This window comes from Acipenser ruthenus, chromosome 4, assembly GCF_902713425.1.
Source record: "Acipenser ruthenus chromosome 4, fAciRut3.2 maternal haplotype, whole genome shotgun sequence".
NCBI classification, from domain to species: Eukaryota; Metazoa; Chordata; class Actinopteri; order Acipenseriformes; family Acipenseridae; genus Acipenser; species Acipenser ruthenus.
The window spans coordinates 14,900,791-14,925,058 of record NC_081192.1 but is presented as its reverse complement, the minus strand read 5'-3'; the positions used below and the strand labels follow the sequence as shown (position 1 = coordinate 14,925,058).

General features: G+C 37.4%; 1 protein-coding gene across 3 annotated transcripts; it reads left to right on the top strand.

Annotated features, from left to right (window-relative positions):
• The first annotated feature begins 2,394 nt into the window (after positions 1-2,394).
• Positions 2,395-18,166, top strand: LOC117399399 (ubiquitin carboxyl-terminal hydrolase 14-like). 3 transcript variants are annotated; one of them, XM_059022053.1, is made up of 16 exons: positions 2,395-2,714; positions 3,998-4,143; positions 4,429-4,461; positions 6,140-6,244; positions 8,857-8,960; positions 9,659-9,717; positions 10,087-10,217; positions 10,570-10,650; positions 11,797-11,891; positions 12,262-12,376; positions 12,464-12,529; positions 12,879-12,971; positions 13,346-13,478; positions 16,764-16,820; positions 17,431-17,538; positions 17,945-18,166. In XM_059022053.1, exons 1-16 carry the CDS (start codon positions 2,699-2,701, stop codon positions 18,085-18,087), a joined length of 1,485 nt encoding a protein of 494 aa, XP_058878036.1. In that variant the 5' UTR covers positions 2,395-2,698; the 3' UTR covers positions 18,088-18,166. The 3 variants fall into 3 exon arrangements, with proteins under 3 accessions (XP_058878036.1, XP_033854405.2, XP_058878037.1); XM_033998514.3 differs by having other exon boundaries at positions 2,396-2,714; positions 13,346-13,474; positions 16,760-16,820; XM_059022054.1 differs by lacking the exon at positions 2,395-2,714 and adding an exon at positions 2,748-2,861 and having other exon boundaries at positions 13,346-13,474; positions 16,760-16,820.
• Positions 18,167-24,268: the final 6,102 nt, after the last annotated feature.

The following is a 24,268-nucleotide window of genomic DNA, read 5'->3' as shown; positions in this document are numbered from 1 at the left end:
AAGACCAAGGGGGGCTGTGTAACGGAGGCTGGCAGCGGGATTTGTTGCTTCTCCAGTCTGCAGCTATGCTTGTGCACTCTGCACCTGTGATAACTTTGCTGCACACTGGAAAAGTGCCCCAGGGACTGCAGGGCTCGGCTGGTGGGAACCAAGGAAGGAGATGTGTCGGAGGCACCCTGATTGACCAGCCAGGGTAGTCCAGCGCTTGCTATTGGATTAAACCGGAATGGGACTATCGTCTAATTCATATGAATGTTACAAACTTGAAGACACTGGGGTTATATAAGCGGCCTGCGTGCCAGCTTGGAGGTTGTGTGTGTATGCTTTCACCTAATAAAGGATCCGTCTGTTTTGGAAGATAAAAGTTGTCAGCTTGGGTTCTTACTCCTATAATAAGTTTGGGGCATGGACATTGCAAATACAGGCACCTGAAGGAGTTGAGAACGACTATCAATACAGCTTCACTGTATACAATTTTTGATGCTTATGTTGGAAAATGGTGGATCATGGAGCAACGTGGTCAGATGCTGAAATCAAAGCACTTACTGATATCTGGAGCAATTAAATCATTCCAAGAGAACTTCATAGATCAAAGAAAATGCACACATTTATGATAATGTACCTTGTGTTTTTAAGAAACAAAGCCATAATGTTCATCCTTAGAAGCGTTATGTCTTCCATGGGCATGTGCTCCATATTTGGGGGGTTATAAATATAAAATACAGTATCAAGTTCCACTGTCCAGCGTGCGGCTAGGAATTGTAACCAAACTATTTTAATATGTTTAATGCGCTTTAAGCCCTAAACACGAAACGGTACTATAGTGTGGGCGCTTTCACACTGACACTCCTACCCAGGTCACAATCCCACGTAGCGTGAAACCACGTACCTGGGTCGTACCCAGGTTGAGCGAGACAAAATGCCTGACGGACGTTCGTAAACTGACGCAATAACAGTCATGCCTGCCTGAACATTTCAGTTCTGCAAGAAACGCTTCTGTTTATTCTGTTTAGCCATATTTTTGTTGATTGAGACACAGCATTAGCCAGATTGCAGCAGGGATGTAGAAACATTTGCTCTAATCAACATTTGGGCCTATGGTTCAAAGCAGTGTGAAATCGCATACCCGACCCGCATAACACCAGGTTCTGACCCGGCCAGTGTGAAAGGGACTTTAGAAGGTTTTCGAGTACGTTTCTCGAGATCAGTTATGTAGAGGGTGTCCACAAAGTCCTGTTACCCCCATGTTTTTTTCCTACAATTAATTTATATTTTCTGTTGCAGGTGAGTCGAGTGTAACAATGCTGTCAGAGATCGTCACTCGATCCATGTTACGGAAGATGTTGCACCAAACATGCCGACGGATCAGTATCTGCCATGAAAATGATGGTGCTCACACCAATCCTCTGGACATCTAAATACAGCTAAATACTTGTATTGAATACAATTACTTCTAAATACAATTATCATCATCCTTCCACATGTTTCAGTTGTTGGTCATGCATTGTAGAAAAAAAAGCATGGGGGTAACAGGACTTTGTGGACAGACCCCCTGTAGTGTGGACATTAATCCACTTAATGTGGATGTTTTATTGTGCTGCAACCAGTACTAAATGTAACCTGTTTAACTGATGATCCCAATGATCTAATCAACTTTTGGTACGCTGCAATTGGGATGAGCAATGGTACTAACGTGGGCACATCAAGTGGACTAAATGTGATACGATGCAATTGATCCTCACATGGGCCTTCACAATTTTTAATTGATGAGTTTGAAGAATGTTTTTTTTTCCAATCTTTTTTGTTTATACTGATAAAACCCTGGGTGAATACAATGTCATTCACTTGGCAACCCTTTATTCCCACTGAAACACACCTTCATCTTGTGGGTAAAAGTGCAACATCACTAAATAATCATGAAATCCCATTAACTATTTTATATTACTGTAATCCCAGTCCAAACCAGATCTCAAAAACATACAGAGCTACCCTATCAGCCTTAACTGTTGGCATCTCACATTCCTTCAGTAAGTTTTTATTTTAAGCATAATACCTCCTGCCCCTTTCAAAAGAATATATATTGTAAATTGTTATAAACTACCCATTTATAATGAGAGCATCCAAGCTAAGTCCTATCTAACTCCTGGGCACTATGAAATGGTGTACAATGTGGGCACCCACACAAAGCCACTTTGATGGACTGGTGTGTTGAATGTTTGGTTGTATCCAGGCCCAAGTTTATGTCTCATCCTAAACGCTGTCCTTACAAAGGTACCACCAAATGTTCCTGTCAGGGCACTGCACTCTGATTGGCTATCATATTAAGAATATGATATAATCCTCTCCCAACACTGAAACCCTAAACCTAAGTCAGTATCCTATACTGCCGCCATTACACATCTAAAGTAGTTCATGTTTGGCAGTGAATAAGCGTTTTTGTTACTTTAAAAAAAAAAGTGACCCGAAGTGCTGACTTCCTCAGTTGTCCTGACAGGAACATTTCGTGGTACCTTGTAGGCATCCGCAACTCTCCCTCCCTGTGCAGGGAGGATAGCTGCAGCCAGAGGCAGTCGATGTTTGTCGGAGCTTGGTGTGTTGTGCAGTGTCATCATCGTGAGGAGCTGTTTGAATGAAGTGAGAGGAGATACCTGCAAATCAAAATAAGCAAATCGGTGATTAGTAATAACAGAACGCGAAAATGCCCATGTTTACAGGTATGTTGATTGGACCATACATCGCTTGCTCGTTTTGTAGCAACCAGTTCTACACACGTGTTGAAAGGTTCCGGCTAGGCCTCATCATCCCAGATTCCGTACTCTTTCCTAAACACGAGAACCTTTTTGCAACTGTATGAGGAAGAGGTTTGTGTTAGTCTACGTTAAAAACAGTAATTAATAATCCGATTGCAGGGAAGCAATAAACAGTTCTGTTTATTTTCCACGTGATGTTGTCGCTTCATACGCTGTGGTGTTTCTATTTGTATTTATTGATTTATTTTTATTTATTTATTATCAAAACCATCGCCCAAGTACTTTAGTAACGTAGTAATGGCTTTTAATTGCATATTCATCCTGAACACAAAGTTGTGGTTTCACAACGGTGTTTTCTGCTCATATCTATAAAACAAACAGATTATTTTACATTTCGTGTCAGCGCTCTTAATTGTCTTATTAATTAACCTTGTCAAAACTAGATCGTGAAATTACCATACCAAATATTTTATTATATCTATAGAGGCCTTCGCTCTGAACCTCTGACTGTGTCTTATAAGGAATCTCTATTTTTTTCCCATAGGTTTGTTGTTTATGAAATACAGTACAGAATATTAAGATGCATTGTATGAGCTGGTGTGTTGTGTGATACAATTTTCCAATGTTTATTTTATTTTATTTTTTTACATTAACTGCCTTACATGAAGTGCCAGGGAAGTTGGCCTTATGTTCAAGGTTTGCAGTACCACCACTGTTTTATGATTTTTTTTTTTTTTTTAATTTGAAAAAATAAGGGAGGGGTAGGGGTAAAAATGCCTGAAGCGTATACCATGAGAATCCTTACAGAGTGCCCAGGGCCACTGCAGATCTTTTTTGAAAATCCTGAGTCACACGAAGGAGGATGAATGCTAAATATTGACAGGCTAGTCAGCAGGGGGTACTGTAAGCTACTGCACAGTTACACCCACTGTATATCCCGGGGTGAATGAAGCTTAGGTTTTCAAAAATAAAGAATCTCTTAATACCTTTGGATGCAGGTTGTCTGTTAATTATGTTTGCTTTATGTAAGACTTGTACGCCCAGTTATGACTTTAACATTTGGAACTTCCAGATAGTTAAAAGCCAGCTCTAAACATCATTTCAAATTGGATTTGCTGCACCTGTACATGATTAGGGAGGACATTGTACTGACAAGTTGCCATGTGCCGTATACACTTTTGCACAGCTTATGTTGTACACCAGAGTGTAAGGAATTCTGGTGATTATTGGTTGTGTTTTCTTCACAGTAAATGTGAAATGGGGGAAAGAGAAGTTTGATGCCGTGGAGCTGAACACAGAGGAAGTCCCAATGGTTTTCAAAGCACAGCTGTTTGCACTGACAGGAGTTCAGCCAGGGAGACAGAAAGTCATGGTGAAAGGAGGAACGCTGAAGGTACAAAACCAGGGAACAGTAGGATTTGATGTCAGTGATGTCGGTTCATTATTTTTTACAAATTATACGTTTTGGTTTCACCACTTCCAGTGATGTCAAGGTATACATTTACTAAGCAGCTTGGAGATTAAGGACACTATTTAATAAAAGATTACTCACTAATAAACAGCAATGCACATGCAGGAGTGAAAAAACATAGTAATCACAGCACACTGAGGCTTTGAGATTAGCCTTTTTCTTATTTTTTTTTGTGTGTTGAAGTTTATTTATTTATTTATTTTTTAGGATGAAGAGTGGGGAAACATCAAAATAAAAAATGTAAGTACGCCACCTTTTATTGAGGATTTTCATGTGATGTCATCACAGCACGGCCATACTGGCAGTCAAAAAGCATTGGTGGGCAAAGGCAACTTCACTAAGCGTGGTAGTTACACTTTCAGTTTTACAGTGCCAGATGTGTGTTGTGCTGTTGGATGCACCAACAGAAGAACAACTTTGCCCTCCTGCCTGCTGCGCCAGACAGGAGGGCAAAGTGGATTTCAGCCATTAGCAGGGCAGCAAAAACAGATTAACGTAAACCAAAGTCAAAGAAGACAGCCTGGACTCCAACTCAGTCACAAGTTAGTTCTGGTCTTACGCTATCATTATTATTAATGCATGTAACCAGGGCCATGAATGCATTTGTGACGTGGGCAAAGTTTTGATTCAGACGAGTTTTTTATTTTATTTTATTTTATAGAAACGTTTTCATACTAACTTTTGTACTTAACATTAATTTAGAAATCCAGTCGATGCCTATGATTAATGTTTTTGCGACTAATTTGAATTAAATTGATTAATCATGTTATATAATTGATTTATTAGTGTTTGGTGATTGATTACTGTCTTGTTCAGTCATCTTAAAATAATGTTAGAGTATGTTTTGTTGGAAAAATAAAAAAAACAAACACGTTTTTTGACCCATTCAAATTTTGCTCCTGACATATTTATTATTAAAAGGTTTTCTTTAGGTTGTGCTGGAGCTGAGATGCGTGGTGTTTTATTTTTAAATCCTAGCGCTGGCACTGCGTGTAACATGCTTAATTGTATACACTTAAACAGAGATTAAATTTAAGCGGGTTAGTGATTTCCATGCATTATGCTAGATTAATTATTTTACTGAATATGAAATCACGGAACCATGAGTTTCTAACATTTAAATGCACAAATAATAATAAAAACTGCGTTCATCTACATGCAATTTTACGCTACTTGAAAACTGAACAGAAATCATTGTGGACAAACCTTAACACATTGTTAATGCTGTGCTCATTTTTGCACACCATAGTCCTTTAGTACAGACCTGGTTAGCTGTCACTCGCTGAAGTTGATTTTACAGGAACAAAAAATCTACAGATTCGTTACTGATTTTTTCAAAAAATCCCCAAACATACCAAACACAGAAATACTGTATGTAATTCATATTAGTACCGTATTTTTAAACAAACTATTGAAAATGTATATTTTTTTTAATTGATAAGTAAGGTTTTCTTAAAAGGAAAAAAAAACTAGTTTATCACTCTTTCAGGGTAGTAAAAAACACCAGGGGTGCGCATTCCAAGTATCTGGCACTTATCATTATGTCTTTCACATTCATGTGACTGGATGTGAGAAGTGTGCTCTGTGGTTGCAAATACATAACATTTTTTTGTGGAAGACTGTTTTTGCATGACCCTCCATGGTTGTGTTGAGCGCCGGTATGGCGGTGTATCCTGCTGGGGCCACGTGACTACAAAACCTCAATAGTCTGATAACTAACAAAGTAGTATGTGATTTATACTAAAAATATAAAACAAAAGTTTATTTGTTACAGTGTGGAAGTGTTAAATACTGTAAAAAAGAAATGCCCAGCATTGATTGGTTAGAAAAGGCTTTGGAGTTGTGTTGTTCCTCTTCGCTCTCAAGAAGAGTTGTTAAGCCCTGCGCTTGCCTTACCGTGTGTGGCTTGCCTCTCCAGGGAATGACTTTGTTAATGATGGGTTCTGCAGAGGCTCTGCCTGAAGAACCTGTAGTTCGGCCAGTCTTTGTTGAAGACATGACAGAAGAACAACTCGCATCAGCGGTAAGTACTGCTAAACGCTAGTGACCGAGGGTGGAGGATTAGCGAAATGACGGAGACCTTAAACACTTGCTATTGAAGATTTTAAAATAAAAGAAGTACCATAGTCCATTAATGACAGGATGTTCATTATTAATTCATCACTAATTGCAAGTAAACTGGGAATTACAAGAGCTCTCTTGTTAATTATGTATTCAATTAGCTTTAGTTTCTTGTAACTGCAGTGTGGAGCCTACACATTACTAACTGACCCCCAATGCTGGACACCCATGTTCTGCCACTAGTTAAAACTGAAGTTGAAGTGGTTACTTGTAGGGGTGGGCACCAATATCGATATTTTGATATGATGTTGATAATAATTTCTATATCACGATATCGTGGGATTAAAAAAAAAATCACATAGGCTCGCAGAGACATACTTTTTATTGCTAATACTGCTAAAAATACAGATGCAGTATAATCAAGTTTATTATATATTAAGATATAACAAACCCTATACATACCAATCATTGTTGGTCTCGCAGGCAAACATCACACATAAAGTATTATTTAACCATTTTATTCCATTGATTGGCATTTTTCTTTTTCTAAGAACCTGATTAACAAATGTATTTCAAACATTCAATAGGTACAAATCAAGAACATGTGTACCCTCTCTCATGTGCTCTACTCCTGTTTCTTCATCTGTTTACTCTCACCAGCCAATCCCCTACCAGAAACTATGTCCTGTTTTCAAAAAGTACGCGCATCAACTCATTAAGAAACAGGACCGTCATTTTTAAAGGGATACACACCTAAAAACAAACTTAACACAAACAAACATTATACACAGGAAAATCGGCTTAAATAATTTGATACATATATGTTATTTTTTTTCTTCCATTCAAACATGCTCAAGGTACCAAACGCTAGTTGCATGCTGCATTAAGCACTATTGGGATTATTTTGAGATGTGTGCATGCGTCAGTGGTTCATTGCATTTTTTTCCATGTGATTACCTACACTATTAGTATATTTTTAAGTATTTTTAAAATGTGAACTATAGGCATTATAAATTAGATGCACTTTTTAAACATAAAAAACACATCACGAAATAATGCAACATTCAGCATGACACTGTAGGCTACTTAATACATTTAGATGTGTCGTGCATTAGAGAAGATTAAATTACTTCTGGACTGGCTAGTCTGCGCAGTGAAGTACAGTATATAAATATTTCAGTTTTGAGGTAGCTGATGATGACATGGAATAGTAAAACAATATAACTATACCTTGTTTTTCTCCACGGATATTAAGATACTAAGTTAAAGTAAGTTATTGCTTTTCTTATGTAAACGTCTATATGTATATGTTTCATGTTGCAATTGTGTCCAACAAAGGGGAACATTGTAAAATATATGCAGTAATGTTTTAGTATGTTAAGATAACATGCCTTTAACCACCCAGCTGCCCATTTATTTTGGCAATTTCCATGTTTGTTTTTTTTTTGCAGATTTTTCATTCTTAGCCCCCCAAATAAGCAATTTCAAAACAATTTTTGCTATTTTTTTTAAATACACACTTTTTTATTGTGATTATAAGCGGAAATACAGTATTTTAATGGAATTTAAATAACAACAATGTGTTTACAGTTGTAGCATTATAATATAGATCACAATATAACATCATTTTGTTTTTTCCAATGGCAGCATTATATAAGTATAAATAACATAATTTTTTACAATGGCAGCATTATAATATAACATTATAATACTTGTGCAGGCATATCACTTTTTAGACATTATTTTTGTTGCGATAGATATCAAAGCAGATGCACTTCAAACTCTCATCAATGCTAATGTCTTTATCTAGCACATATACATCAGAAAACTTGCGTTGCAAATTTTCAATCACGTCGTATACAGTATCTTCCCCAGTTTCAGGCATGGGTGTATAGCGCTGTTATATGAATTATCTATGAAGTGTAGTTACAATAAATAAATAGTTTTGACTGGCACCAAACCTGACAAGGCTTCCCTACAACCTGTAACACCAACAAATAAATAAGGAAATCTCCTCGTTTTATTCTCTGTAGATACACAGGCATCCATTTTTCACTCTCAGCTATGTGTATACAGATCACCTGGTCTGTCAAGCACATTTCTTAGGGACTGCTGCCACCTGCCAGTAAAAAAAGAAAACTGCACACACTTTTACAGTACAGTTCTTATTTTTTCATTGAAGCACGTTAAGAAGACTTGTTAAACTTTGCAGATGCACGTATAAGCGCCTGCACGCTATTTTCACGGGAGTGACAAATTTGAACTTGCATGTGCTCCACGTGGAAATCGTGGGATAAGCAGCTGGGTGGTTAAGACTTACCCTCACCTAGACAGACTGTTGATATGATATGTGTGTGTAACTGATGATCAGTGCCTATATATTCTCCTATTCAGCACACCCAACTGTGTACACTGACTGCCCAACTAAGGCATCTAGGCCATTGTGTATAGGCAGTCTGAGCTATTGCAGTCAGAGGCATGCTGTCTTTTATGATTCGGTACATTGCTGTGGGGCTGTGCTGAGTTTGTGTTGTGATTTCAAACTAAGTAACCAAACTCTTGATTTGCTGACAGATGGAGATGCCCAGTGGACTGACAAACTTGGGCAATACTTGCTACATGAACGCTACTGTTCAGTGTCTGCGCTCTGTGCCAGAACTCAAAGAATCCCTAAGGAGGTATGGCTTTTTTCACTAAAGGAACAGAATTTTGAGTAAATGTTTTCAATCAGCCGTACATATTTTTTTATTCCAAGGTCATTATTTTAGAGAGATGTGAGTATTGTAAATGTCTTTATTTTAGTTGAATTACCTGGGTGCCTTCCATAATATGACAAAACATGTTACATCAAATGTGTATTTTCATTTGAAAAATATAGGTACTATACTGGATTTAAGGCATTTTTAAGACTTGCAGTTTGTTTGGTATTTTTTGATCATTTCACCTGAATTATTCCCCACTCCTTCAAGAAGGCCCTACATATCCTTGTTTGTCAAGACCTGGGATACAATGTGTAGGACTTTTCAAAGTTGAAATAAATACCTCTGAAAATGTACTTATCTTCTGTCTGATGTCCAGAATCATGTTGATTAAATATGTTTCTGCAATGTTGACTGCTACCTAAGTGATACCTGTCTTGATAGTAACCATTACAGAAGCATACTGTGTTTAAATATTTCTGGGAGTGAAATGAAGAACAATTATCCCACCCAGTCATTCTGCATTACTAGTAAATGGATAACATTTGGGGACATTTGACCAACCCCAAACACAATGAACCAGCAGGAGTGTTTAAAGACCTTTCAGTAATGTGTTTCTGTATTACACAGCACATGCTTTCCATTAACCACCAGTGGTGTCCTTCTGTTCTTTTCAGATATTCAGGTGCTTTGAGAGGTTCGGGGGCAAATGCTTCTTCTCAGTATATCACAGCAGGTCAGTATGGGGGTGATGATTTTAAAGGAACTGTTTACTGCACTTTATTATAAAAGTTTGGATTCCTATGGGAAATCCACATTCTCCATTAAGAGCTTTATGATCATCATATTGCTAAATATAGACAGTTTAGATTTCCCAGTGGCAATAACAAATCTGACTCCTGATACCTAATCCTTGTAATTTAGTAGAGATCAGTTATTTCCATTGCAGCTGTGTTGTTTGTTGTGTAGATTTCTTCAGCACAGGTGAAAATGCTTTGGGTGAACCTTTGCATAAACAAATAACTTGGGTACACAGTTATTAAAGTGAACATACTAGACATATAGCACAGTTTTAAGCTCCTTGCTCTTTCTGTTTTTTGTTCAGCTCTTCGTGACTTGTATGACTCCATGGATAAAACATCCTCTAGTATACCGCCTATCATCCTCCTGCAGTTCCTACACATGGCCTTCCCTCAGTTTGCAGAGAAAGGAGAACAAGGACAGTATCTTCAGCAGGTGAGCAGAGACCCTCTGCCTGAAAGACGAGGACTTGAGTTACTGCTCTTGTTTCACAGTCTGATTGGACACAGAAGTTATTAATTCACTTGTCAGAGTGTGTATAGAAACCTTCCTTACCCATTTAAATATTCCCTTATGTGTTAGCAAAAAGGGTTCTTTGTATTTGTATCTGAAAGAGTAAGGACATTCTGAATGTATTCAAATATTTGCATTTAACGGTGAATCGTTTGACAATACTGGCAAGCTAACACTGATTGTGGTGACCTCTCGTGTGTTTGTATGTCTTCTCTTTCGTTATGTTTGTGCCTTTCTTTGGTATTTTATTGCTTTGTGTCCCTCCTGCGTACAGGATGCCAACGAGTGCTGGATTCAGATGATGAGAGTATTGCAACAAAAGCTGGAACCACTGGAGGGCGAGACTCCCATGGAGGTATCAGATTTTTCCAGCCTTTTGTGTTTGACTTGCCATAGGTTAAAGGTGTCTATTCAACATACTGGTGTCTGAAAGACTAGTATTGATGAATTCTGAGCTAGTGAGGGACTCCAAAATGGCAGACATAATGTGGGGTGTAGAATCTATTACAGTGCACCAATATACACACACACAGTGGTTTGCAGAAGTATTCACCCCCTACCAATAATGTCACATTTTGTTGAATTACAAATAATTTATGCACAGTTTTTCAAACAAACTTTTTTTATTCAAAGCTGTAGTGGTTAAACTGAACAGTTATATGAGGAGGAGGTTACATGTCAGCAAAACTTGCAAAGAAAATGTACAAAATGAATTTTACTGGTTGCATAAGTATTCAGCCCCTTAGTCAGTACTTGCTAGAAGCACCTTTTGCATTGGTGATTGGTTAAAACCTCGTCATAGGAGAAAAAATAGATTGAACTATTGCCCTAACATCCTTACACCACTAGGCAATAGTCTCCATGTGTCATGTGATTGGTTCACTTCAAAAACATTTTATTTTATTTATTTATTTACTTAAGCTGTATCAGCTATATTTAAACAACATATATAAAGTCATATTTACTATCCAACCTTGCTTCACTTATTTTCTTGACTGATTCATATATTAAATATGTACTGCAGACTCAGCCATATGCAAAATGAAATGCCCCCCACGAATTCGAGAAGACTGAAGTGGGAGCTTTAGGCACAGTATTAAAATTTACAGTGGAAACACATTAAAATGGAAATGGTTATACTGGGTACTATATTTTCACAATTGTGGACCCCACAAAAAGGACTGTGCGCTGATGCTAAGCCCTTTATGCCACAACCAACACATCTATAAGAAACGTAAATAGAAGTTTTTTTTTTTGTTTGTTTTTTTTAAGGTTTACAATTCCTAGCATGATATAAAAATGCAGACAGTGTCATTGCTATGTTTTTGTCAACTGATCACGGAATTCCAGGTTCCCTTTTCCTGCTGTAACTAACTGATTACAGCAGATTAAAAACAGTAGTGTGAATGACTTCAGCACTGCTTTTTTGTTTTTAATGGAGGCAGTTTCCAGTTGTGATTCAGATGCACGTTCCTAACATACTAGTTTTATTTTCTTTCAGACTGATTCTGGGACAGCAGCAGAAAGTGGGGCAGCAGCCTCTCCAGCCAAGAAGTACTTTATAGACCAGTTCTTTGGTGTGGAGTTTGAAACCACGTATCCTTTCACTCCTGAATATACTTAAACCAGTAAACCACCAAACCAACTACTTTCTTATGCCATCCAGTTTCTGATCAGTTTTATCTAAATCAGTGGCTGAGACATCTGAACCCAGGATCGCTTTCATTTTAGTCCTAAGTGCTAATGTCTTAAACGTACAGTGTAAAGCCCTGCCTAAGATACATACACTTCAGATAAGGAACTGATTTGTAAGTCTGGATATAACTCCAGGGAGGGTTCTGTTGTTGTTTACACCAAATCTCTTTCCAAATCTATTTATTCAGCTGTTTGTAAAGTGTAAACCTACAGGTGAAATGACTAGTTTTAGTGGGAATACAGAGTTCCTCCTTAACCCTCCACTGTTTAGTATGAAGTGCGCAGAAGCTGAGGACGAAGAGCCAACGAAAGGGAAGGAGAACCAGCTTCAGCTCAGCTGCTTCATTAACCAGGAGGTCAAGTACCTCTTCACAGGACTCAAATTGGTTAGCATTGCTCAAATACCTGTTCTTTCGCTCCATATTTACACATACAGCAGTTTGAAAAACTGAAACTCTGTGTTCTGTTTCCAGCGTCTACAGGAAGAAATCACCAAACTGTCTCCCTCCTTACAACGAAATGCTTTGTACATAAAATCTGTAAGTACAGCATTAATTTGGTGGAAACACCAGTTCAGTCCAGTCATTTATGTCTCATCTTGGCGTTCAAAAGAGATAGATGAGAAAATCTAGTTAAAGTTTTGTCTTAAAAGTAACAGAATTTAACTACTTTTAAGGCCAGAAAACCAAATGAAAGCGACACTTTTAAACAGTTTGCTCAGTGTTCTTTTGTATGAGTAAGTGTGAAGACTGGTGTTGCCGGTGACCACACGTTTTTTGTGAATGTGAGTTTATAATACTTTTGTTTAGCCACAGCTCATTAGAAACCTTGCCTGAAGTTGTGGTACCTGTCACATTATTCAATTATTGTTCTTAATTTGATTTTCAGTCCAGAATCAGCCGTCTACCCTCCTACATGACTGTTCAGATGGTTCGATTCTTTTACAAAGAGAAGGAGTCTGTGAATGCCAAAGTCCTCAAGGTAAGTCAGTGAGATGTTAGACTGTGTATTCAGAGACCACCAAGAAAGATGACATTAAAATACTGTATGATAGATTGGCATTATGAGAGTGAGTAGACTTCAGTCAATATCTTAACATATTTCATGTAAGCTCATTAGCTTTGTTAATACTTGTTAGATATAGTGAATTCTGTAAATTCAATACTGTTTTAATTGCAAAAAAACATGTTTGTTTTATGGCATGCATTTGTTGCCTTAACAATCGTATATAGAAATTAAACCCTAAGAGTCATCGTTATAGATTTCTGCAATGAATAGGAAATATCACATTGTCTCTACAGTTTCTGTGACGTTTCCTGTTTAACTGAATTTCATCTCACTGATTTTGTTCCCAGGATGTGAAATTCCCCTTAATGCTCGATGTTTATGAGCTCTGTACAACAGAGCTGCAGGAGAAAATGGTGTCCATCCGATCAAAGTTCAAGGAGGTAGAAGACAGACTTAACACGCAGCAGCAGCAAAAGGCAAGTGTGGGCCAGGAGTGTTGAAAAGTGCATAGTTTACAGTTGCATGATAAGAACCTTTTATAGTTCTTCATCCCAATAGAAAATATAAATGTATTTCTATCTGTTGATCTTGTATTCGGTATCTGTCATAAAGCATCCCAGTTAGAAACCATTTGAGATAGTGACTTCATATTTGAAGGACTATATAAACCCTGCATGCTAAAAATGTTGCCGACCATGACACTGACCTCTTAACTGATAAGGCGGTCATGTGACTTTGAAGTTTCAGCTGCACAGAGGAGGTACACTTTCAGTTATTCAGTCTGTTTGGTACACAGCTGTATTCCTATTTATAGTTTCCTAAGGCATTATGTCCCCCACTGTGCCCAGTTGTTAATTTAAGCATGTCAGTACAGTAGTCTCCAGCAAAGAGAACACTCAGGAAGCAAGCGAAGTGTTCCCTTAGCCGAAGTGCTCTTTAACCCTTTGAGTAGTGAGTTCTAAAATGCACTGCCGGCTCTACAGGAGTGAGTTTTTTTTTTTCTATCTACTGCATGCACGTGATTATTACGAGTACAGCGTACAAACAAGCTGAAAGCTATATGTTTGTATGTATGTAGTGAATACTGACGAAATACAGACACACAATTTTTACTGTAAATAAATAAAAACAAATGTATTTTTTTAGTCATAGGGAAAGGTTTTGACTAAAAAATAACATGTAGGCAATTAACAATGGTGTGGAACAACCACGACAACACATCCTAACAAAAAAAAGGGCGAAAGAGAGACAGAGAGGGCGACAGGAATAAATCATATCTGGGGGAGGAGGGAGTGAGAGTGTCTAATGCTTCAGCATATGATACTCCTTGAAGCATGGATCAATGCACAGAGCTTGGTTCTGCCTCTTCGCTGTTACTTGATGTTGATGGTAAATATTCTTCACTTACGTCTTCACTGACACACTCGCTGACATCCGATTCAGTGGAAGAACTGTATGTATTTGAATTTAAATCAGAATCTGAATTCAGTATTATTACTAATACTTTCTCACTGAGCGATTTATGCCGGTTTACAAACACTGTTGACATTTTTGTGAATGGGTTTATTATATGCAATTCAGTCTATCTGGCAGAGGGCGCAAGAGACCAATAAAAGGTGTTACAGAAACCTAGTGTTTAAAATATGATCAGGTCTTTTGTAGGCTCAGTAATTCAAGTTTAAAGTTGCAGAACGTACCGGTACGTTCGTACTCCCTAGGGACCAGAGAGCAGCTAACATATATCGGTACATTCGTACTACTCAAAGGGTTAAGACGGAGTTGACCACCAGACACAATATGACTCAATAAATATGTATTACTTGTCAGGATGCACGTGCATCAACATATGAAATGAATAAGTAAGAGAAAAGCAATAGGCAAGTTCATGCTAATAAACTAACTGTCAAACTAAATTAACACAGCCCCCTACAGCAGGGCAACAGTATGGAGTAGTGGTTAGGGCTCTGGACACTTGACCGGAGGGTCCTGGGTTCAATCCCAGGTGGGGGACACTGCTGCTGTACCCTTGAGCAAGGTACTTTACCTAGATTGCTTCAGTAAAAACCCAGCTGTATAAATGGGTAATTGTATGTAAAAAGAATATTGTTGTATCGTGTAACAATTGTAAGTCGCCCTGGATAAGGGCGTCTGCTAAGAAATAAATAATAATAATAATACACACATTAAAAAATGCAGCAGCAGCTCTAGATTAATTATGAATACCTGTACAGGAGCAATATTCAAGACATGCACAAAGTTTTTTAACAGAATGGTGAAGCAACTCACCAGAATGGAAAGCACCAAATTGCTTGGCAACTTATGTCTGATTTCAGGTTTTTTTCAGGAGCACGAACAATTTCCAACTTCTTGTAACGAGAAACAGCGGCGCATTTCACCGTTTGTTTCATGCCATTTGTTAGCGATGAGGTACACTCGTGGAAATCAGAATAGAAAACGAGCCAGTGATATGATGGCGGTTCTGGAAAGATTGAATAAACCAATCAGTGTGCCTCAAGATACTATCGCGATGACAAGTCACATTTGAAAAGATTGAGTAAGCTATTTGAATTTAAGTTTCACGATGATGAGTTATCAGGATACAAAACAGTACTGTATCAGTTGTGAACCAAATGCTAGCGGTGCCAAAAACTTCTTTTAAGTGAAGTTCCTGTTCCTTTAGGTGGAGCATTTACAATGGAAATAATGTTTCAACACAAAGGTGTTCTCTTAGGAGGTGTTCCTATACGCGAGACTACTGTAGTATACACCCCCTGCCACTGATGTAAATGAAAAATGAGTGGTTCCACTTCTGGCCACATCAGCCCTGGCCGGCTGCAGCCGCTTTATCTGGCCTAGTTTGCTATATTGTACCTGATGTGGACAGACCTGGCCACAAAAGAACTACATTATCACATGTGCTGGTTAAGGAGCTGACAGGGAAACAGTCGGACAAAGTCTAAAATAATATGTTGAGCGAAAATATAATAGTGACAGACTTTCTTTCAATTGCAGCAGGTTTTTTTCTGAACGTAGTACTGCTGCAGATTTCTTTAAAACACAGCACAATACTATCCCACAATCCCCCTCAGTGACCTTTTGATGCAGGATAAGAACTTCCAAAGTTGGCCACGTTTGGGGGGGAAAGCACTGAAACACATTTTTTCTTGGCCAGGGCCAGCCGCAGCCGGTCCTGGCCCGTAGTGCAATTGAGGCATTCGACAGGCAGTTCTTCAGGTATATGCATAAATATATAAGAAGAACATAAGAAAGTTTACAAAGGGGGCCATTCAGCCCATCTTGCTCGTTTGGTTGTTAGTCGCTTATTGATCCCAGAATCTCATCAAGCAGCTGCTTGAAGGATCTCAGGGTGTCGGCTTCAACAACATTACTGGGGAGTTGGTTCCAGACCCTCACAATTCTCTGTGTAAAAAAGTGCCTCCTATTTTCTGTTCTGAATGCCCCTTTATCTAATCTCCATTTGTGATATGTGACAACTGGCCACTATATCTGCTTTGCAGGGGAGTCCATCCTCAGCTGGGGGTAATAAAGGAGCAATCTTAGTTCTGCATATATATTTAACACATGATCTTAGTTTTGTATATGTTTAACACATGATCTTAGTTCTGCATATGTTTAACACATGATCATAGCTCTGCAATTATTTAACACATATGAAATTCTCTTTAGAACGATTGGGCTTATTTAAGGGATGTAAATTGGTGATACCTTGCTCTGTGCTGACTGCATTTTTAACTTCACAGGTAGATAAGAAAACCGGAACTCCAAAAGAAGTGAAATATGAGCCATTTTCATTTCCCAATGGTGAGTGTGCAGTGTGAAATGAAATCGTAACATTATTTAAATAGTTTTCTTTACTGGGATAACTATTCCTCAACAAAATAGGACAATGAAATACAAGTGGAGAAATACAAATGCAGAGATTTACGAAACATGCCAGTTAGAATCACACGTTTACAATTAAATATCCAGCATTTCTGATTTTGATGTTTGAAATTTGAAGATCAGATGTTGCATGCATGTGAGTTTTCATTATTTCTTCCAAAATTCACAAAGTAATGATTAGTCATTATAGAGTGAATATAGTGCTGGTTGGTTTGAGAGAGTCAAACTGAAATAATAAATTGTTAAATTATTGTAATTTAAAGAAAAGCATATTTTAATCAGTGATAAGTAAAATGTGTTACTGTATTGCTTACTTGTGTGCATTTTGTTTTATTTGTTATGCTTAGAGTTTTGTTTAGTCTTCAGCTTGAATGCTGATTAAAACAAATCTTTAAGAGGAAATTACACCTGTCCTTGCATCCCTATAGCTAATGTTGGCAGCTTTTAGATTGTGATGTATATATGTAATGGCGCTTTGGGTTGACCTCTGTCTTTTAAAGTCGCTATAAAAATCCAATGTTTCTTACAGATACTGGCTCCAACAACAGCGGATACTATGACCTGCAGGCTGTCCTAACACATCAAGGACGATCTAGTTCATCAGGTCATTATGTGTCCTGGGTTAAGAGGAAAGCAGGTAACTAGATTCTCTTCCCTTGGGCTTCAACTGGAAAAGCAATGAATTGTGTAGTGTAGACTTGACTAAAGAAAATACAATCCATTACTGAGTGAATCATTTCATTCTTGTTTTCTATTACAATAGAATGATACAATGCAGGCAGTTGGACACATTTGGTTGACAGCATTTCAGTAGATTATGTCAGCGTGTTTGAATAAATGCTGTATGGAAAATGAAGAGGCAGTTTTTATGACTGAGATTTATATTTGAGAATTTGTTGTGCTGGCAGTGCTGATGGAACATTTCTGTTAATGTGTTATTGATTGATCAGTTGAGATGCAAATCTGAGATTTCCTCGCTACCAATATCCGTGTAGGAATCTTTTTAAAATAATTTCCCTAACTGCTGTCTGCTTTTTTCATAGATGAGTGGATCAAGTTTGACGATGATAACGTTAGTGTTGTGTCCCCTGAAGACATCTTGAGGTTGTCAGGTGGTGGAGACTGGCATATAGCATACGTCCTATTGTATGGACCTCGCCGGCTACAAATACTTGAAGAGCAATAATAATTATTAAAATAAAAAATGCCATTTCCAAGCACTGTCTGTGTAGATGTGCAATAAATATTTGTGTCTTTAAAACTCATGACCTTAAAGACTTGTTGTAATTGGTATACTATACATCTACTGTCTTGCACATCCCTTTGTGCCATTAAAGAGAAAACACCTAATAGTTTGTAAACTGGCCTCCAAGTTAAGATGTAATGTCAGAAGTTATCAAGCTTTAAAATAATACCCTGAAATTCTTTGAACTGAATAAAATGGAATGTAGTAACTAACAATTGCCTGTCTAGATTATACATTTTATATATTTTTAAAAGCTTTCGACCCATTTTCTTGTTATGCAGAGATGGTCATATTCATAAGTTGGTCTCAACATAGTATTTTCCCTGCAAACAAATATATTAATTACAAATGTATTTGTAGATTTTTTTTTTTTTTTTTTTAACCTTGCCGAGTTCTATCAGTACATCTAAAATCTACAGTCCGCAAGACATTGGTAAATGGAGACTTCTCAACATTTAATTTGCATTAATTTGGGGGTCCCTTTGATATCTGGAAGTATCGGGAAATCTTGCAAAGGAGCGAGTACTTGATTCTGTTTCATATACACAGTATGAACAGAACAAAATTTACATACTAGCAAAACATATTTCCTTAATTCCCTTACAGTAACATGCACCATTTACTTCTAAATACATGCATAAAAAAGCCTTTTTAATTTTAAATCTCCAAGGAATTTTGGCCTAAGTATTTCCATATTAAAAGTACAGTGGGTTCAAATTTATAAATAATTTACTATGACGAAGTGCAAATGGTGTATTCTGTAGAAATGGGTAGATACACAGAAAAATAAATATTTACTCCTATGTTTAACATTCATTTGTCTTAACTGTTGCATGGGTTCCATTCTACAATATGTATAATCCCTCACCTTCCTTTGCCTTACTCATTCTGTAGGGAGGCAGATGGAAAATTGTTGCCTCTCTTGTAACTCCCTGCTGCTGCCCAAAGTCTAAACAACCATATTGCCACAAACAAGTGCAAACCCAACAAAGAGGTTTTTTTGGGGGGGGTTTTGTCATAAATTATTGATGGCTGGAAAAAATAAATAAAAAAAAATGTTTAATGGAGTTTTGTGTGATATATGTTTATGTCCAGAAGGTAGTGTTTTACAAAGGGGGTGTGCGATAAATCAAAAATTAAACCTCAGTTTTATTTATTCTTTTATTTTTTTCATGCAGAAATCTAGCAGTGATTAACTTCATATCATTAAACGGTAGTGAAATCTCATTTTAGCATACTTTGCATTCATTAAACCCAGTGCTGAAAAGACTGGGTGGATTGCACTGTTCCAAATTACACTACATTATTAAGCAGACAGGGAGCTTGACGTTGGCATAAACCCAGAATTCAGCTGTTTATTTTAGGTTTGAACATACTTTCTTTCATGTTCTGATTATATAAATATATTAATACTTGTCCTGTGATTCTTGAAATGTATTTTTGTTTACGACTGTAAGTCGTCCTGGTTAAGGGAGTCTGCTAAGAAATAAATAAATAATAATAATAATAATAATAATAATAATAATAATAAAACTGGATAATCTATTCAATAATTATTTTTTTGTACCATGCATAGTTAATAACATTATTTAAGTTTATCAAGGGAAATGTACCTAAGCCCTGCCTTGCTAGTTACAGTATTTCTGCCACAGACACGCAGTGGGCGTGCTCTTCTTCTCCTGCTCGTGTTAACCAGCATCTGATTTGCTGGTCCCATCCTACCAGAGAATCCGTTTTGAAAATGCTTTGTAAGTACGTCCCTCTGGGTGTTTGGTGTAAACAAAAAAAAAAGCGCACCGCCTTGACTCCAGAGCAGGACCACTATGGGGTGCCATGTGTAAAAAAACATGTTAATATTTTAACATGTCTTTGTTTCCAGATTTAACTTAAATGTTGTATTTTTTCGCCAGATTTATAAATCTTGTGAAAATAAATAAATATTTTTTTAAATGTGTACATTCAGATATAATTTATAAATCTAGTTAGAAGGTTTACCATTTAGCTACATATTTAACTAAATATTAAATCTCTTAACAAGATTTAACATTTAGCTAAATATTTAACTAAATATTAAATCCTTAACGACATTTAACATTTAGCTAAATATTTAACTAAATCTTAAATCTCTTATCAAGATTTAACATTTAGCTAAATATTTAACTGGCCAGCTAAATCTGGAGTTTGTATGCAAATGAGCTCCGCCCACTTTGGGACGTCAGCATTCTTAAGAAGGGCGGGCAAATATCCACGGACTTCGGTTAGAAAGACGTCATGGCGGATTCCAGTAACTTACATGTAATCATCGAGTGTGCAGTTACTGCTGGTGTAAGGGCCGCGCTACAGGCTGGAACAGCCAGCGGTGCTCAACCACCAGAAACTGAGGGACGGGGTAAGGATGTCATCCGTGGGACTATGACAGTCACATTCGGTAAGTTTAGCGAAATGTCATTTAATCAAACCAAGTAGTGTAAGAAGTTGTATCGTTCATGACGTTTTTCAAATCAAGGTTATTTGTGTATATAAAAGACAATTGTGCAGCCAGTGTCGTCTTAAAGGCACTCAACATGAAATCGTAAAGTAATTTAAAGTCGGCTAAAAACGTGGCAGCGGGCTGTCTCTTTAGCGCGCACGCAAGAACTTGCAGACTTTATACAACTGTTGAGAATTTAAAAAGAAAGCATTTTATGATATTTTTAATTAGAGGGGGGAATATGACTGCACGCCAAATTAAACACAGAGTATAGCGATGTAGAAACAAACTTTTAAATATCCCAGTCGATAATCCACTTGAAACCCATGATACATGCATCCGAGGCACAAATCCATTGGGTGACTAAGAGGAAAAAACAAAACAACGTAAAAAAAAAAAAAAAGCTTTAAAACGTAACTGGTATTTTAATTAAAATATTTGGTATGACAAAAACATTTATTAACCCATTATGCAACAACGGAAACAATTGTGTCCCAACAGCCAATCGGCTTTGAGATATAGCAGACATCTAAATGTCATAGCTATTTTTCATGCCACAAACAAAAGAAATTCCTGAAGTTGTTGATGCCTATCAGTCTGGAAAGGGTTACAAAGCCATTTCTAAGGCTCTGGGGCTCCACCGAACCACGGGCAGAGCCATATTGTCCAAATGGAGTGTTTGGGACAGTAGTGAATCTTCCCAAGAGTGGCCATCCTGCCAAAATCTCTCCAAGAGCAAGGCATAAAATTGTCCAGGAAGTCACAAAGAACCCTAGAACCACATCCAGGGATCTGCAGGCCTCTTGCCTCGGCTAAGGTCAGTGTTAATGACTCCATCATCAGAAAGACACTGGGCAAAAATGGGATTCATAGCAAAATAGCAAGGCGGAAACCATTGCTCACTAAGAACAACATGAATGCTCGTCTCAAGTTTGCCAAAAAGCACCTGGATGATCAAGAGTTCTGGAACAATGTTCTATAGACAGATGAGTCAAAAGTAGAACTTTCTGGCCGACATGGGCCGTTATGTCTGGTGAAAACCAAACACTGCATTCCACAGTAAGAACCTCATACCAACGGTCAAGCATGGTGGTGGTAGTGTCATGGTTTGGGGATGCTTTGCTGCATCAGGACCTGGACACCTTGCCATCATTGAAGGAACCATGAATTCTGCTCTGTATCAGAGAATTTACAGGAGAAAGTCAGGCCATCCGTCCGTGAGCTGAAGCTGAAGCTGAAGCGCAGCTGGGTCATGCTACAAGACAATGATCCGAAACACACAAGCAAGTGTACATCAGAATGGTTGAAGAACAAGAAATTTAAAGTTTTGGAATGGCCTAGTCAAAGTCCAGACCTAAACCCCACTGAGATGTTGTAGCATGACCTGAAACTAGCAGTTCATGCTCAAAAATCCACAAATGTCACTGAGTTGAAGCAGTGCTGCATGGAGGAGTGGGCCAAAATTCCTCCACGGCGCTGTGAGACTAATCAATAACTACAGGAAGCGTTTGGTTGCAGTTATTGCTGCTAAAGGCGGCATAATCAGTTATTGAGTCTAAGGGGGTGATTACTTTTTCACACGGGGGCATTGGGTGTTGCATAACTTTGTTTAATAAATGAAATATGTATCAAATTTGTGTTATTTGTTCACTCAGGGTCCCTTTTATCTAATATTAGGTTTTGGTTGAAGATCTGATAACATTCAGTGTCAAAAATATGCAAAAATGCAGAAAATCAGACGGGGCAAATACTTTCACAGCACTGTATTTATATATACATACGTATTGTACACATTTTTTCAACACTGAAATTAAATATATAAAACATTTTGGGTAGACCATTTAATACTTTATTAGGAAGTAATTAGGAAGAGTTTACCTGAGCAGGTCTCTGTATTCCAGCCAAAATGTACAGACAAGAGTTAGAGCAAAGGGTTGCAACCTCTTCCCCTCCCCAGAGGAAATGCTGCGATACATTTGGTTTAGTCAATTTTTTTGACCCTCTACTGTACTTAAATATTCGAACGAGAACGTTTTGTGTTCTGCTACATTAAATTTGGTTTTAAAAAGGGTGCCGATCTCCTCTCTCATTTGCCCTTCTGACCATTCATTACTAAAGGAAATCTTGCCAATAAGGCCACATTCAGCTAGTCGAGCTCTATTTTCCCCTCTGGGTATTGTGAATGAAGACCCTGAATGGAATGGTAAACACACAACATCCTTGGTGTAAAATTTGTGTCTTCTGCAAAAATTCCCACGATGAAAGTTGGCTCTTCCCAGGGGTGGAAAAGAAGGGAGTGGAACCTGCAATGTAGGAAAAAATACATTTCATACTTACTAATATCACCAAATATAATATTATCACATATTTCGGATGAGACATTTAACCAAGGTCCTGACTCTCGTGGTCATTAAAGATCCCATGGCACATTTCCAAAGGAGTAGGGGTGCCAACCCCAGTGTCCTGGCTAATCTAAATAATAATAATAATAATAATAATAATAATAATAATAATAATAATAATAATAATAATAATAATAATTATTATTATTAATCCTATAATTTTACCACCCCCCCATGATCATAACAATATAAATGTAAATTGAAAAAATAAATATAATTGATATTGATAGCACAGATTTTCTAACCTCCGTCAAAGAAAGTTACGTATGTTATTTTTAGTATTTTTTTTTTTACCAGAGAAAGAATAAGGACTTTCATATTTTATAGTTGAATATGGTATTGTATAACAGAGACAAAAAGCAAGATGTTTTATTTACTTTATAAAAAAAAATACAAATACACCCAACTTTAAATAAAGCCTTATCTTTATCTTACACAATTATATATTTATATATATATTACATCTTATCAAAGCACAATCAGCTTAGAAGTGACATGAAGAACTTATAAAATCATACTTTTTTTTTATCGTATTTAATTTTAGCCTAATAGGTGTATGGAGCGGGCATGTTATGGTTGTGACAATATTAAACTAATTAGTTTGGTTAATTTAACAAAATTATAAAGGCCATGCGCTGTCCTTAAATTTATAATTGAAACAATTATTTGCAGAAAGTAGGCCTATTATTCTTGTCTGGCAACATAGGCGTGCAATTTTACAGAGGGAGGGCGCCAAGCAGGACCGTAACTACGGCGGGGCGAGCGGAAAAATGACTTCGTTTAAAAAAAAGAAAAAGAAAAAAAGCCAGATTTATTAACCCTCTGCTGCCGACTACAGTTCGAGTGTGTGCTCATTGGTTGGTTGCCTCATTATTTTTTATTATTTTATTAAATTTTCTTAACAATGCAAATTTACAAATAAAAATAGGCAGTATTTATATCTACATACAATACATATTATATAAGTATTATACATATCCTAACTCCTATAACGTCAAAAAGAAAAAAAATGGGTAGGGGGCGCGAATATTCTTGCTCGCCCCCGGTTGTTAAAATACTTAGTTACGGCTCTGGCACCAATGGAAGACGCGGGAAATGTCATTGTACTGTATGGTACACTTATTACATATCGTGCCCGCCTTTTACATTTATTAAATCGCGACACTCATTCAATCTGAAATAGCTTCGGACCAGTGTTAGAGCTATAGACTACACCAGGGGTTTTCAACCTTTTTTTGAAACTGCACCC